General features: G+C 40.7%; 1 protein-coding gene across 3 annotated transcripts in view; it reads left to right on the forward strand.

Annotated features, from left to right (window-relative positions):
• Window positions 1-17,709, forward strand: part of RLF (RLF zinc finger) — a 54,972-nt gene that overhangs the window by 9,486 nt on the left and 27,777 nt on the right. The window contains exons 3-4 of one of the 3 annotated variants that reach the window (XM_062594199.1): window positions 751-832; window positions 14,745-14,877. The exons of 1 other annotated variant lie outside the window; for it this stretch is intronic. In XM_062594199.1, coding sequence (XP_062450183.1) covers window positions 751-832; window positions 14,745-14,877 — 215 coding nt within the window. The remainder of the gene's footprint in view (window positions 1-750; window positions 833-14,744; window positions 14,878-17,709) is intronic. One more of the 3 variants, XM_062594200.1, reaches the window with a different exon arrangement.

Consider the following 17,709-nt stretch of genomic DNA (forward strand, 5'->3'; position numbering starts at 1 on the left):
TGCACCAATACAGCAGTCCTCTGAATTGACACCAGGAATATTACAGTCTAATCTGGACTGTTTTCTCTGACTTGGGTAACATGAACATCTTTGATCTGCATATCAGGGGAAAAGGGGGAAGGAGGATGTTTGATAAACTCTCAAGTGTCCTGCAGATTGTGTTGCAGGAATTTGGATCCTTCTCCACTCCCGCCCCTTATTTGTGCTCTCAAAGATTCAGAGGATACTTCTAGAGTCTATTCTACAGGTCTATTTCTGTGCTGATGCATCAGCATTAACATGCCTTCTGTCAGACCACTGCTCCTCCTGCATTCTTCCATAGTCTTATTTTCTATGTGTACTGGTAACTCCAGGTTGGGTAAAAACTGGCTTTCACTCTAGGCAAACAGACCATGCTGGGAGTCAAGTGAATTTTATTCAAAACGGATATTATGATTTCTTTGCAAAGAGGAAAAAGGAAACTTCACTCTGTAGTGTGAAGTTACTGAGCTGTACTGAATTGGCTGATTTTCATTATAAAACTAGCAGCAGTCTTAACCTAGTGGGATGGTGCATAGTAAAAAGGAGTAATTTTCTGTGTTATGACTGATGCTTGACTTTTTCTATTTTTTTTTTTACTGGTTTGTGCAGTCAAAGATGATTCAGTGTTACTGTCACTTCTTATCTGAATGTTAAGCAATAAACACCACAAATTATTTTATCATAACTGTAGAATGTTTCTGTTTGTTTACTTGTCTCTTACTTTTCCAGGAGCTGTTTTGAGCTACTACTTTCAATTCCTGAAAGTGAATTGCCACATGAAGTATGGTTAGAATTCCATCAATCTATACAGGTTAGTGTCTTGATTTTTTTTTTTTTTCCAAATTACAATCTGGTTTTTAAAAACAAAATCTATATTTGATACAAAACTTGAGTAAGGATTGAATATGTTGTTTTTATATAAAGTGTGTGCACACACTTTTTAAAATCTGGTTTAGCCTGCAATCTGAGATGTAACTAAAGATGTCTTTTGGAACCTCAAAGAACAACTGCTTCTGTAGTGAAATTATTGACAGGTGCTGAGCATCTGTCCAGTGAACTGGCTGTCAGCTGGCAGACTGAAAAAGATTCTGGCCTGGGTGGAGTAGTTAATGTGTGCCCCACAGGAAGGAATTTCTCAATGATAGGGTACACAGAGGCTGAGGAGTCTATATGAGTTGAGACATTGAAAATCACTACTGACAGCATGAAAGGAAACTCACTGAGTTGATTGCTGTGTTCTTTGTACCTCAGTTAGAAATAATCATCAACCAAGACTTGCTGAGGTGGCTGTAGGCCCCTGTTATCCCAAGTTGTCAGAAGATGTATGCATGACAGATAATATCAGTGGTAAGACCAGAATGAGGAGAAGCTGTGGATTTCTAGGTCTGGGGAAAAAAAATAGGCTTCCACTGTGTTTCTCCTTTCTTCTGCTCTCTTCCTCCAAACTCTGTCCTGCACTTGCTGTTATCTGGGCAGCAAGAATCTCTCCGGGGCAGCAAAAGACTGTCCCCTACCACCATATGGGCAGCCTAACATCCAGTAACAGGACTTGCTGCTAAAGAGGTAATGGTAACTTCAGCAAGAAAACAATAGCAAATCTTGATTTGTTTAATGGATTGTATGAGAAACAGACATGAGCTGGATGGAGTGATGTAAGCGCTATGAGGTATTATTTCAAAAATGACTGAAAAAGCCTTTGTAGAGGTCTGAGTGGCAAGTTAGTATCTATTCCTGGTTTGAGAGGGGTGCAAATATTAGGACAACTATCTAATCCATGTTATTCATCCCTAGTAGTATAGCTTGTGAGGTGCTACTGAAACAAGCTCATAAAATTATTATCTGTTGTAAACTCAAATGAAGGAGGTTACCCTCGACTCTGTAGGAGGAAGAGATGTGTTCCAGGCTTTAGTCTGAGCATAGTAGCTAGCTGCCTGTGAAAGGACTTGTATTCCCCATGAAGCTGAAAGAAAGAAAGAACAGTCATGTCTTGCTGTGTTTTTTACTGCTGAGCTTCCCTGGCCCAGGGAATGATCTGATGCTGGTGCCTATTTTGGATCTAATGATGACTGATGAAAATTTAACTTTGAAGCTGGTAACTTACAATTGTGATAACTTACAACTGCTATCACAATGAACAGCTTAGCAGTAGTTGAAAGGAAATAAATGTATATCTTGAAACTGTCCTTGTGCAGAAATAATCAGTTGATTTGGGACCCTGTCAGTCCATGAGGCTTGAATGCTGCTGTAGTTCTGTAGGCGCTCATGTGGAGGCTCTGAAGGAGCTTCTGATTTGTTCTGATTCGTTCACCAGTACAGAAAATCTTACTGCAATAGGAATGAATAAACTTTACACTTCAAACTGAAAGTGAACCGGTAAAGTTGTATACTCCTGCCAATAGTGGAAGGAACAGAGGTGGTCTGTGACTGGTGGCTTCGAGAGTGGACAGACTTCTTTTTTCTCTTACACCATGAGAACATACTATTGCAGTGACCCTAAAAACAGATAGGACTGTTGAGGGTGGCAGGTATTTGACAGTAGAGAAGTGCAGTAGTTAAAGTTCTAAGGTTTTATTGATGTCAAAGATTTGTCTCCTCTTCTGAGTGCTGATATGTAAGCCCAGAATTTGCTCCTAAGACTTCTTTGGTGTCTCTTGCAAATCTTGGTAGACTTTGCAGCACTCTAAACCCAAGTTTATGGGTATACCTATCTATTTTGACAACACTGAACTATGCCATCTATTACCCGTAGTCTATATCTGTAAGTTGTGGTGTTGCAAATAGCAGGCCTACATTGTGCAATCCATTCAGGTTAGTGTGGATGCCACAATCAAACTGATCAGCAGGGGTTCATCTTCTGCATTAAGGCTGATGGAAAATGTTTGAAACATACTGTTTCCAACATAGCGCTTCACTACTCCACTAACCTGTGGATAAAGAGTGGGCTTACTACATCCTAAAAGAATGTCATAACTGTTTATAACTACAATATCCCAGAACAATGTTCTCTTGTTCAGAGTACAGCGGTAGATATACAGGCTTTTACCTATTCTGGCAGAGGTATAAGATAGTTCTGAACTACTAGCTTTTAACAGGAGGGATCTGCAAGGAGAATTTTTGTTGCCAGGAGAACAATTTCCAGAAGTTAACAAGCATGTGTATGTACATGTAGGTTTCTGAAGCAAGTGATCAAGTTATGGTATTTCTGTCAGCAGAAAGTAAATTTCTAGTCAAGTGGGAGTACTTCTGAGGCTGAACATGTTGGAGGCAAACTATTACTTTGCACTGGCAGAGAAGGGACACAAGACTAGATCTATCATTTCAACTTGCAGAAATAATGGAAGGTTCAAGACTTGCATTTTGGCAGGTGTAGTGATATAATTGATTTTTATACAGACCTTTTGATGAAATCATATAACATCAGAGTTTTAACACTTAGTTGTATGCAGTCATATCGAGTGCAATATAGACTTTTTAATAGCAATCAGTCATATGTTCTTGTAGGAGAACTCATAGGTTCTCATATGGCCTGTGACCATTATGTGCTAATCTCCAGGCAAATTCAGTAGCTCAAAGTACCACAGCATTGTATGACCCAGACTGTTGATGTCTTTGTTCTTTCCTTAAGAAAAGGAGTGTATGTGGCTGATGAATATAACTGCAAGTCTTGTGTGGTGATTGTGGCAAATGTAGGGGAAAAGGTGTTTCTTTTGGACCTAGCTGCATTTGTTCCTGCTCTATAAAAAGTTGTGCAGATACTAGGAATTGGTGAAATTTCAATTAAGTTTTCAGCTCAGAGGTGAAGAAAAGTTATAGCTTGCATTTCAAAGCAGCAAGACTAAGGACTGTCCTGAAACTGAAAACGGGAGTGTCACTAGTGTATAGCTTATACCTTTTGATAGCTTTTTGTGTTTGATAGATTGAACCCATTTGTTCTTCCATAACAGTAGCCATGCCCTTCCCTGCCCCCTCTCCTGCCCCTTTGACTCCAGTTTTCCTTGCTAAAGATCAGTAGCAGCCTGTGCGAAATAAAACCAGGACATGAACTTGTATAGCAGAAAACTAAGCATGAGTTTTATACAGTGGCAGGAGGGTGTGGGCAGGAATGGGAAAAAGCAAATGTATGCTGTAAAACAGAACTGAAAGGGACACCATAGGTTGGTACAGTTTGCAGCAGGACCCTTGATACAGGCAAGCTCAATTAATTTGGGAGGAAATCAGTGAGAGGTAGTGTGGAGAGGAATTTAATAACATCAGATGAGGAAGATGAGACAACACTGTCAAAGCTGCGTCTTAGTGAGAGTAAACCAGTGGGAGTTTCCATTAGTATTGGGAATTGAATATAGACTGTAAGACAGGATTCCCTTCAAACCTTAAAATAGTATAAATGCTTTCTTTAGGTTGTGTACTGAAGATGAGTATAAAACTAAAACTTTTGTGACACCATACTAGATACTGATCTCATACCTGGACTCTTTAGCTTTGGGAATTTAATATTCAGTAAACTATTCTAATGATTGTATTTTTTATTTAATTTTGTCTGGGGGCTCTTATAGCTTTACTTACTACGTTGAAGGGCTCTATATCCTGTCTCTGTTCCCATGTAGGTACTTGCAGACTGAGATTAGGTTTCACTGCTGCAGTTCTCCTGATTTCATACAGAATAAATGCCTTACTATGTGACTCTCTTCAGAGTCCCTTTACAATTTCCTTATCCCAGCTTCTGGATTTCATGTGCTTAAATTTGCATTGTACTTCCTCTAAAACTTTAAATTGTTCTTAGTAGTTTTTTTAAAATATAAAGTTAATGTTAATGGAAATATTTTCCTGTAAGCTCAGAGATGAGAGGTTCAGGTAAACATCTGGAATAGAAGTGGAAAGTATGGTTAGCACCCATTGAATTATGCTTGATATTGGTGAATTTCATAATCGGCGATCACTGTATATTATACATATGTGTGTGTGCATGTGTGAAATTTCATAAGTTTATTGCTGATACCGAGGTCAGTTGATTTGCTGAAACAGATGGCATGACTGCCTGTTTGAAATGCATGTGTACCAACCAATGCACGCAGCATGCGGAACAAACAGGAGGAACTAGAGATCTCTGTGCCGTCGCAGGACCATGATCTCATTGCAGTCACGGAAACATGGTGGGATAGCTCACACGACTGGAATTCTGTCATGGATGGCTATGTGCTTTTCAGGAAAGACAGGCCAGGAAGGCAAGGTGGTGGAGTTGCTCTTTATGTGAGAGAGCAACTGGAATGCATCGAGCTCTGCCTAGGGGTGGAGGAAGAGGCAGTTGAGAGCTTATGGGTGAAAATCAAAGGGCAGATTAACATGGGGGACACTGTTGTGGGGTCTACTACAGACCGCCTGACCAGGAAGAAGAAGTTGATGAGGCCTTCTATAGACAGCTGGAAGGAGCCTCACGATGGAGGCTCCTCATGGAGCACTTCAGCCACCCTGACATCTGCTGGAAGGACTACACAGCAAGGCACAAACAGTCCAGGAGGCTCCTGCAGAGCATCAATGATAGCTTCTTGTCACAAAAGGTGAAGGAGCCTACGAGGGAGGGTGTCCAGCTGGACCTTGTCCTAGCCAATGGAGAGGGACTGGTTAGTGATGTGAAGGTTGGGGGCAGCCTTGGCTACAGTGACAGTGAGGTGGTGGAGTTCAGAATCCTGCAGGAAAGAAGTAAGGCAACAAGCAGGATTGCAACCCTGGACTTCAGGAGAGTGGACTTTGGGCTCTCTAGAGACCTACTTGGAGGAATCTCATGGGTTAAGGCCCTAGAAGGAAGGGGGATCCAGGAGAGCTGGCTACTATTCAAACATCACTTCCTCCAAGCTCGAGTGGTGCATCCCTATGAGTAAGAAGTGCAGCAAAGGGGGCAGGAGACCTGCATGGATGAGCAAGGAGCTCTTGGCCAAATTCAGACAGAAGAAAATACAGAGAATGTGGAAGAGGGGACAGACTGCTTGAGAGAATTATAGGAATGCAGTCACAGTATGTAGAGATGCAGCAAGGAAGGCTAAGGCCCGTTTGGAATTGAGTCTGACAAGGGATGTTAAGGACAACAGGAAGAGATTCTTCAAATACATCAGCAGCAAGAGGAGGACTCGGGAAAATGTGAGCCCGCTACTGAATGGGACAGGGGCCCTGGTGACGGGGGATACAGAGAAGGCAGCATTACTGAATGCCTTCTTTGCTTCACTCTTCACTGCTAAGGGTAGTCCCCAGGAATCCCAGAACCTGAACGTGAGGGAGAAAGCCTGGAGAAAGGAGGACTTTCCTTTGGTTGAGGAGGATATGATTAGAGATCTTCTGGGCAGGCTAGACATCCACAAATCCATGGGCCCAGATGGGATGCACCCACAGGTACTGAGGGAGCTGGTGGATGTTATTGCCAAGCCGTTCGCCACGATCTTTGAAAGGTCCTGGAGAGCTAGAGAGGTGCCTGAGGACTGGAAGAAAGACAGTGTCACTCCAGTCTTCAAGAAGGGCAAGAAGGAGGACCCAGGCAACTACAGGCTGGTCAGCCTCACCTCCATCCCTGGAGAGGTGATGGAACAGCTCGTTCTGGATGTTATCTCCAGGCATATGGAGGAAAAGGAGGTGATCAGGAGTAGCCAGCATGGATCCACCAAGGGGAAATCCTGCTTGACCAACCTGATAGCCTTCCATGATGGAATGACTGGCTTGGTAGATGGGGGGAGAGCAGTGGATGTTGTGTACCTTGACTTCAGCCAGGCTTTTGACACTGTCTCCCATAACATCCTCCTAGAGAAGCTCAGAAAGTATGGGTTAGAGGAGTGGACAGTGAGGTGAATTGAGAACTGGCTGAAAGGTAGAGCTCAGAGGGTTGTCATCAGTGGCGTGGAGTCCAGTTGGAGGCCTGTGGCTAGTGGCATCCCCCAGGGCTCAGTACTGGGTCCCATCTTGTTCAACGTCTTCATCAAGGACCTGGATGAGGGGACACTGCGTCAGCAAGTTTGCCAATGATACCAAGCTGGGAGGAGTGGCTGATGCACCTGGGGGCTTTGATGCCATTCAGAGAGACCTGGACAGGCTGGAGAGCTGGGCAGAGAGGAACCTCCTGAGGTTCAACAAGGGCAAGTGCAGGGTCCTGCACCTAGGGAGAAATAACCCTAGGCAGCAGTACAAGCTGGGGCCTGACCTTCTGGAGAGCAGCTCTGCAGAGAAGGACCTGGGAGTGCTGGTGGATGACAAGCTGACCCTGAGCCAGCAATGTGCCCTTGTGGCCAGGAAGGCCAATGGTGTCCTGGGGTGCAGTAGAAAGAGTGTTGGCAGCAGGTCGAGGGAGGTGATCCTGCCCCTCTCCCCAGCCCTGGGGAGGCCTCATCTCCAGTCCTGCGTCCAGTTCTGGCTCCCTGGTACAAGAGAGATATGGAGCTACTGGAGAGCGACCAGTGCAGGGCTATGAGGATGATCAGAGGGCTGGAGCATCTGTCCTCTGAGGAACGGCTGTGAGAGCTGGGCCTCTTTAGCCTGGGGAAGAGAAGACTGAGGGGGGATCTCATCAATGTGTACAAGTACCTGAAGGGAGGGTGTCAAGGGGACAAGGACAAACTCTTTTCAGTGGTCCCGTGTGACAGGACAAGAGGCAATGGGCAGAAATTGAACCACAGGAAGTTCCGCCTGAACGTGAGGGGGAATTTCTTCCCTGTGAGAGTGACAGAGCACTGGACCAGGTTGCCCAGAGAGGTTGTGGAGTCTCCTTCTCTGGAGATCTTCAAGGCCCGCCTGGATGCAACCCTGCCTACCACGCTCTAAGTGACCCTGCTGAGCAGGGGCGTTGGACTAGATGATCTCCAGAGGTCCCTTCCAACCTTACTGATTCTATGATTCTATGATCCCTTCTTTCTTACCCACTGAGTTTTGGGTTTGGTCTGGTATGTTTAATACAAAGGGACTGAAACTTGAATGATCCTCTTCATAATTGAACTGAGCTCTTCTAGCTCTATACTGGGTCCACATGCCCTCAGGTAGGGAAAAGCTTCTGTTGAAGTAAAATTCCAAATGTTTGCACTAGATGTCTGGACCTCAGATTGTCATAATCTGAAGACAGCAATTTTTATAGTAGCACATCACTCTTGTCCAAATTTATGGTTATATGATAAATACTTTGTCAGCTAGTTTTTGCTACAAAGGCAGCAGCAGAAGTGATATGAATATACCACTCCATGTGTACCTCTGTGAGGCAGTAGATTCTAGCATGTGTAGAACATACAACTTGATAACAGAGTGAAGCTTGAGATAAGTAACACTGAGAGGCAGCAAATCTCAGCTACTGTTTGCAGTGTATCGTTCAGAAATGTGCATGTATGCTCTTTGGTGCTTGCTGTTGGTTGGCAAGTGCTTGCAAGTGTCTATCCTAAGAATACAAAGTGTGAGTTCATGTAACCAGGAGTTGGCATTTCCCTTTCTTTGCCTTGCAGAACTATGTATAACTGAATTTCACTTGTAATCCAGTCTTATTCACTGGTGAATATTTTACAGATGCTGGAACAGATATTTGGGTAACATTATTGTATGTAATGTATGCTGAAGGTTTCCAGTGACTTCTTACAGTTGTGTATCTTGCAGAAGCACTGCTGCATTAAAGCACTTGTAATTTGGGATGTTCCTCCATCTTGTTTGTTGTTAAACTTTTTCTCAACTGTAAGAGCTAGAAACATGTGATTTATATGCTTTTATTCAAATAATGCCAGGTGTTAGAGCATAAATTCTCAAGACTTGCAATAAAGCTGAAAAAATAATTTCAATGCTTTATTGAAGTTCTCTGCAAAGAAAGATGTGGATGATGCCTTCAAAGGAAACGTAGGCTTCTTTTGGGTTCAGAAGCCCAGTGATAAGACCTTTTCTGTTTTAGCCACTTAACTTTTTTCCTCCCTCAGGAAAACATACTATTTAAAATCAGTGTCCTTTCTCTTAGAGTCATAATTGTGAGGAGACTAACACTTCTTGGCTTTATTGTATACAAATTGATTGGAAGAGCTTTGCTGGTTAGTTCCACCTCTTTCCAAGGCCTTGTATGTGTGCTGAATTTCTTCACACTAGCTTTTGTTGAGCTACAGCAATATTGGGGTCAATCTTAGGGGTAAAATTTTTAACTCACAAGCTATTAAATGCTGGTAATTTTTAGACTTAGTCTTTGACCTGATCTATGCATGAGTGCTTGGGAAGGATAAAGTTTAAAGCTGTAATGTTAGTCTGTGTGAGGGGAATGCAGAATGGATGCTATGGCAACCTAGTCTAGTGAAAAGACTTATTGCATGGTGATGTACAGCTGAAAGAATGGCATTAATTTGCTTTTGGTTTGTGATGAAAATGTGCATATTTATTTCTTGGTAAGATAAAGGATCTCACCTACCAACATACCTGTAATCTTTTTTTAATCACTGAAGTCTAATAAGATGTTGTACATAGACTTCCTATATGATCACAGCACTGGTATGTGTAGGAGCACTGAACTCTTGGCCTGTGGTTGCATATTTAAAAATACAAGTCTATTTGTTATAATCCACTGGCCCTTCTAAAGCTGTGTTGAGGCTATAATTTCACCATTTCTTGACAGTGCTTATTTAAGTGTTGTCTGTCATTCACCTGTCTGTGACTCTACTGGCAAACCCATCTAGCTGTGTGTGGGGTCAGGAACTGATCTAGCTTTGGAGGGGAGGCAGAGGGGAATTACTCCTACCTACCCTGAGGCTTTCAACTGAATTTGTTTTCCTGATCTGATTTGCCGCACATAGGAAGGAAAGACCTGAGTAGGAACAAGTGTGTGGGCATAAGGGTTGCTTAAGTGATGTTTCCAAATGCAGAAGTACACTCCGAATCCTTTGTGTTGTAACTCATTCTTAGGCTCTCAATGCAGTTGGTTAAGAGCAGTTTAAACACTGACTAAGAGCATACGAAGTCACCTGAGCCTTCAGGATGCAACCGTGATACTGTGAATTTTTGTTTTGTTTCTGTAAGGTCTGTAGCATTTGATTCCTTTGAGTACAATTTCAGGCTCAAGGACGTATTTAAACCTTCAGTTGTAAAACTCTAGGAAAGCAGAAATGAATTGTAAACACTATACTTGGCTACCTTTGGGAGCTTGTATCTGCAGATTGGCACTAATTCTTCTACTGATCTCAGCTGATGTTAAGGTAGCCTTGCTAGTTAGCTTGGTAATAATAATTTTGAGAAGTAACTTGGTCTTTAACTGAGGATTTTAGTTAGCAAGCATGGTAGAAACTAAGAGCTGAGGAAAAAGTAGTTACCAAAAAAATCACTGTTGAAGTAATACTTACAGAAGGTCTTGGATACTCCTGAGAAAGATGAAGTGATTCAGATTATGATAATGATAGAATGTGGCATTCAACTGTTAGACTTTTAATTTTGGTGCCTCTTGAAGGGTGGAAATCTGCACTATAGTTCTAGTCTGGGAAGAAACAACCTGTACTTTATCACTCACTTATGTTACTAGTTTGACTTTATTATTGTAGTCAGGAGAACTAGTGTAGAGTGAAAGCACTGACTGCACAGTAGGTGAGTATTTAGTGCATTTACTAGATGTACTAAACACACAGCCTTTGACAGGTATCTGTAGGGGAAGAGTCATCGGCTAATTTGAGTTGAGAGGGAGATCTGAGCTGAAAGTGAGCTTTAAAGTTAGCTGGTCCATGTTCCTCCTCAGAGTAGAGCTATTTTCGGTTAGGTTGCTCAGGCCCTGTCCCATCAAGTTTTAAGTATCTCCAAGAATAGAGGTTATATACTTTGGGTAACCTTTTCACCAATGAGAGTATTTGAACACTAGAATACTCCCTCCCTCCTTTCCCCCCCCCCCAATACTTTATCAGATACTTTCCTCTATGTAACTAGTATCTACTGACTCTCACCTTTTTACCATACACCAACAGTGTGGCTCCAGCTGCCTGCTGGGGATTTTAGCAAAGATGAAGACAGCCTTAAAACTTCACCCTCTGCCCTCTTTTCCTAAGATTTAATGGCCCCTAGCTGAAGGCCTTTGGTTGACTCATTCCATCTAAGACCTTGTACTGGAGAGCTCTAAACTGGACACAGTACATTGTTTGGGGGTTTTGATACTCCAATGGATGGGAACAAACATTTCTGTCAACCTACTGGCTAGCTTTCTGCTAAGGCAGCTCAGTATATAGCTTGCCTTGCTGTCTGCAAGGAGACACTACTGGCCTACCTTTATCTAGTCTACACTTACCTTGTCCACCTGGACCACAAAGACCTTTTATACCATACTGCAGCCAGCCAGCTGGCCACCAGCTTCTACTGGTACATAGATTACTGGTACATTAATGTGTTACTAATAGCTTGCCTTGTTTTCTTTCTCTCTTCTCATCTTGCCTAATACGTTAAAGAGATAGTATAGCTGGAAAGCCTGTTTATTGGAAGGTTACTTAGGACATCGTATTTCTTTAATTTCATAAGTGGAGTTCTGGAAGGAAGATTAATGTAACTGTAGAACACAGCAGTGTGAGTAAGCTGTAACTGCAGGAGTGTGTGTGTGTTTTGGGGAGGGGTTATCCTCTTCATTTGGCCCTTGTTAGGAATGACTTTCTTTTAAACTTGTCTGTTCTCGGTTTAGCGAAGGAATACTCCAAAGCCACTTGGATGCATAGACCCCTTGAAGAGTCTGGTGTGCTGTCTCTGTCAGTCTCTAGAAAACAAAATGATCCAGGTGATAGACCAGTACTTAAACTTAATGCTGGACAAAGATTTTATTGATGAAGTAAAATTCAAGTTTATTTCCTACAGTGCAACTATGCTACAGTATACTTGGAACAAATGCAATGATTAGTGAGGAGGGGAAGGATCCTTGTGTTAGTTACACTTCAGTTAATCAGGTGTCTTCTAAGTAGCATTTCTGCTAGTATTGTTCTATAGTTAGAGAAGTTCTTTTAAGACTCTTAATTATGATAGCTGTGGATCCATATACATGAAACCTCTCTACAAGGATATAATTTTCAGCTCAAGAGTCTTTTACTGGGGTTAAAGTTTCCCTACTTAGATCTCTGGACATGATAAATTTGATTTAAATCTTGGTTGATGCATTTATCCCCTATGAAACAGTTTGCTGCAGTATTAGAAAGAAAATTGATAGTTACCTCAAAATACTGAAGTTGGTCCAAAATCAGCGCCTGATACTGGGAACTGTTGAACCTGAATATCTAACTTATTGAAGGTCACCAAACCGTAGAACGAGAAGGTGTCTTTTAACTGTGAATGGCTAATGGCAAAGTCTTTTTGTAGCAGTTTTACTTTATAGTAACAGGTTAGTAAATTGAAAAACACATCTTCTGTGTTGCAGAGTGGAATGCAGTTTATTAATATTTCTTGATAATCACTAAGAGGGTACTAGGTTAGTCTAATACTCTGAGCAATCCTAGCCCCCAGCTCCTTTTAATTCTGAAATCTGGAGGTGGTGAGAGTGAAGAAGGAAGTGCTAAAGGAAAATAAAGACTGAATTTCTGTCAGAGAACAGATCTGATTCCAGTATAGACAGTATAGGATACAATGGTGTTATCCAAAGCAAAACTGAGGTTAGTAAGTGTTCAAAGTCCTGACAGCTTAAAACGTAACTTGCTAGAACTAAGAGACTTGTCATGTAAGAAACTAACTCTGAAACTCAAAATACTATATGACAAGAAGCATCTATGTTGAATATTTAGCTACAAAGGTCAGTAATGATGGAATCATGACTACAGTTAATTGGTTTTGGTTTATCAGTCTTGGGAGATTTAGCATACTGGTATTAGTATTTTGAGTGCAAGTCATATGATAGATCAGTTTTCCTGCTAAGGATGATAAGTGCTGGAATATGGTTTCAGTTGCTTTCCTTCTGAGATAGAATCTAGACTTTTTTTCCTGTATTATTTTTCCTTCCCTTCTCAGTTTTCAGAAATTTAAAAGTAGTAGTGCCACGATCACTTTGAATATCATACTATGTAAACAGACTTGGTGGTTGAACTTCACTTAGAAACCAGTTCAGTGTGCAGGATCTCAGAGTCAATCTTCACAATGTTAACTGTCTGGATCTGAAATCTCTGAATCTTAAACAGTAAATGCGCTGGGTAAGGATTGCTTTCTAGGAAGCAGTATGTATCATGTTCTGCTTCCCTCCCCTCCAATTTCCTGGGACCTCTTACAGCTGTAACCATCTGGAAACTGGCATCACTGTATGTCCTCAGTCTTGCCCTGTTAACAGATATGAGAGTCCTTTCTGAGCCTCACCGACTGCACTATTTTCTTATTAATTCAAGGGTGTTTTTTTTTTTCCTTCTGTCACTTTGCTCAGAAGAGCAAGTAAGGTCAGAGCACTAGCAGCTCATCCTTCTTGTATGAAATTTTAGGGCATGTTTTGTCCATGCAGACTTCAATGTCCATTCAGGCCAGATCACCTGCAGTTTGTCTGCCATGTTCTCAAAACCCTCCTTCTGCTGGAAAATAAATGTAGTAGATGTTTTGGGAGTAGTATTTTTTAGTTGTGGGCTATTCTCACTGGCTATTCACTGCTCAACAGTAGCTAACTATAATCTGCAAACTCAGATTACTTTCATGTTAATCTAATATCAGTTTGTTAACTGGGCATGTAAAGTCCAATGACATGAGCTTGCTTGAATGAGAGCTGCCTGTGTTAAATCTGTGTGTATTTGAGTTAGGATGAGGGTAGATAATCTACCACTTCGAAGTGTTTGTTTTGTGCTTTGTCAAATTGGATGTGGCAGCCCAAGATACAGCCTCTACTTAATTTAGCTGATGTTTCCCTCACCTCAACTCTTCCAAAGAAATCAGATGTGTGACAGGCAGGCAAGAAAATCCACACTGATATGAATTCAAAAGAAAACTGCTCTAAAAGGACCAGGCTGGCTACAGTAAGGAGTCAGTGTGGGCCATATCGTGGCACTTTGTCACTGTATCAGCTGTCATGGGTGCTGAACAAAGTATTGAAATGCACGGAGGAATGTGGATCATATAACAATGCAAGAAGGCACACAACCACACATAAACCAGTGCGTCCTGCTTAGAAAAAGATGCATCTGTGCACGTGGACTGCGTACCAAAAAATGCACTTTAATGCTAGACTTCTAGAAGTGAATAGACGAGCTTGTTGCTACAGTGTTGGTAATAAGCATAAAATTTGGCACTCTGATTCATTTTGAGAACTATTTAATCTTCGTACCACATAGGAAACAGGAATTAAACACTATGGTATAAAAGTCATCTTTTATCTCTGTCCTAAAGTCTTCATCTTTTCTACAATAACTTATGTAATTTTGTTTAGAATCTAGAAGTTAGTAGGAGGCTTAAAAATAAGGGAAACTGTTTCTCTGTGTATTTGTTGTGAGTGCTACTATGTCTGTCTTGTGTCATGAATGCTGAAGGGTTACCACTGCAGATTACTCTTCAGATTAAGAAACCATTTCAGTTAAGATTTAGCAGATTGAAATTAGGAAACTGTGCTGTAGAATTAGGCCAGAGTAGGGACTTTGGTACTCTTTAAAAATTCCAAGACAAACATGTTAAAATGATGATATACAATGGTGTGAAATTACTAGAACACAATAAAATATTATGGCAGATAATTAAAAATGGTGGTGTTCTAATGTTTAGCAGAAACTTCTAATGGTTATGTGTGTTCTTGTTTTGTTTTTCTCCCTTCATTTTGCATTTTGTAGGATTCGCATGATGCTTTATTGGAATTTGGGAATAACAACCTCCAAATATTGGTGGATATCACAAGGGAAGGAGTTTGGAAAAATCCAGTTCTTCTTAAAATTCTATCCCAGCAGCCAGTAGAAACAGAGGAAGGTAAGAGTGATTTAAAAAAACTTTTTTTTTTTTTTTTTTTTTTTTGGTAATGAAACAGGATTATTAAGAACTTGATGCAGTTGTGGTAGGGAAACTAATTTGAAATCAGAAGGGAAGTGGGTTTTCAAATTGCTTTGTGCAGTAGTGTTCATATGTTTCTACATAATATTTAGAATGAAACTGTCTCACTGGCACTCTCTTGAATAATCTATTTTCACTAATGCATCTCTAGCTGGGCTATGCTTTTATCACCATCAATTCAAACATTTTCAAACTCCACTTTTGAAAATAAGTGTTTCTTTTTCCATAGAAAAATACAGAATTTTTGCCCCTAGAGTGGCCTGTCTTTCATGACTCTGCTTTAAAATAATTTTTTAGTCCTAAATTGCTGGTGGTGCAGAACTATGTATACATACATCTTTTGAGAAGAACAAAATGCATGTAAGAGTGTGTGTGTGTGTGTGTGTGTGTGTGTGTGTGTGTTTAGGGGGATATGACTGTAGAGTGAAAAGGTTTCCTTTTTGTTAAACTCTGGGCTGGGAAGCTCATTGTAACTAGCCTTGTGAAATGAGGATTTGAATCAGAACTTATTGAGAGGTAAGGAAAAAATCTTTAACCTGATTTTATGTAATTTCTAAAAGTCTTCCCTTAAACTATTATTTTACTCACAGAAATTTTTTTCTCATCTATTAGTGGTATTAAGTACTTGTAGATGTTCCTTTCAGTTGCCTTATTTAAAAGTACATGAGACTATAGGTTTAACTCATTGGTTAAAGTTAAATCCTGAGACGGGAAGAAGAGCATAAAATATTTCCTTTACAACTAAAGCAACAGAAAAAGGGATTTGAAATGTTGTTTTGTTTTGTTTTTTTTTTTTCTCCTTAGCATAATCCTTTCTGGCTTTGAGAAGCCTCTCCTTGATGCATATTAAGTTTGAATTTTTGAATAAACTAAAGGATAAGCAGGTTACAGTTATTTCACAGGATGTGCTGCTTCTTTATGCTAGAAAGCATTAAAAAAAAAAAAGCTAAGGAAAGGCTGCAATCTTCGTCAGCATTCACCTATGACAGTAGCGTGGTATAAGTGTTCTTACTCCAAACTGCATTTAGTCCCATCTCCAAAATGCCTTGAAAAGAATTCTCTATCATATTAGAGTCCTGTCTTGGAGCTCTTCATTTATAGTATTAGGTCATCCGGTCGCACAGTTGTCATTTTAGTGCATTTCTACTGAAAAGAAGTTGCAGTTCAAAGCTTGACCATCTTACTGAAAATGAATGCTTCCTAAAAAATCTTCAGCTGTATTGAGGAATCCTTTTCTTGGAATGGTGTACCAATGATGCTTAATGGCTCAGTTACTTAAGGCTTGCAAAGTCCCTTTACCCCTTGCAAGCTAAGGTCTATTCTGAAGAACTGATGTGAATTCCAGTTCTAGGACTTCCTCATGTGCATCTGTATGGATTTCATTATTTGTTAATTTGCCTCTTGTGCACAATTAGTTTTATCAATGGCTATATTACTGAGCTGTTAGACCCTGCTGCATTTCTTCATTCCTATATAGGAGGTCCTTGTTACTTCTTGTGATAGTGATTCAGACTACCGCTTGTCTTCCACAATGACAATTGAACTTATTTGTTCAGTTCCCTGGCTCTTAATGTGGGTTGAAGCTTCTGCAGGTGGGAAACTGTAGTTTCCCAAACTATGAATCAGGAGTCCTCTGACCACGTTGACTTGGACTTGTGTGGGTTCCCATTTCTGAGATCACTTGGCAACTTTGAAACTATTAATTTCCTACAGTAGTTCAGTTCATATTTGTCTGTTTAGCTAGATCTGAATAAACACCCAACAGAGGAACCACTGGTTGCTGGTGTTTCTTTCATGTGATGCAAGCAGATGTAACAGGATATTCGTTGTACATGTTCTGAAAATGCTAGCCTCTTCAACTACACAAGTGCGTTCTCACTTAGTCTGGAATAGTCTAAAGACATACTTAACCAATGTTAAATGGAGGCCTCTGAATCCCGTATTAGACCAATTTGTTAAAGGAAGATTTCTCAGGTAAACCAGATAAGACAGAGTTGGATGCTTTAAACAAGAGGCAGTTCTAAGAACCCAGATACCTGCCTAAGTGCATTTTTTTGTGCCAATCTTGAAATAACTCTTTGATTCTGTTTTTTGGGGGGGATTTTCTTCTCTCTTCTAAGTCTCAGGATATCTAAGAGCAGATAAACCAAGAAAAGTGTCATCCTTGTGACCTATTGAAATGTTCAGTATTGCTTAGGCATATCTAAGACATCTTTCTATGAACTTTCCAAAATATTTGAGTGTGTTAGCTTATTACCCAAGCAAGATGTATTAGGTATTGGTTCACAGTGCTTTCAACAGACTATGTAGGAAACAGTAAGTAGTAGGAGAAATTAGGTGCTGTGTGTCCACTTGCAGAAAGACAACGAGAGTGTGACAGGATAGTGCTATCTTGTTTCTCTTCTGCTGCAAATGTTGCATAATCAAAATAGTAGTGTTAATGGTAATACAGAGGGAAAACTAGTAACTAAGAGGGAAAACAGATATACTTAGTGGCTATAAATACATAAATTAATGCTTCTTTCTTTCAAAAAATAATTTTGTGCCCTTCCATGGAAACAAGAGGAGGAGGTTTTCCTTTTTATTAAAGGACATGTTGAACAGGTATTAAGGAGCTATGGAGGATTGTGGAGGATTGTCAAAGGAGAGACCATAAGGCCAGGAAGGACCATGTGGGCCAAAGGGTTTGGTCTCCTGTAACTGTGGCCAGCTGTTAAATTTCTCGAGCAGTTTTTGAAGTGACTGTGGAGT

This window comes from Rhea pennata, chromosome 23, assembly GCF_028389875.1.
Source record: "Rhea pennata isolate bPtePen1 chromosome 23, bPtePen1.pri, whole genome shotgun sequence".
Classification (NCBI taxonomy): Eukaryota; Metazoa; Chordata; class Aves; order Rheiformes; family Rheidae; genus Rhea; species Rhea pennata.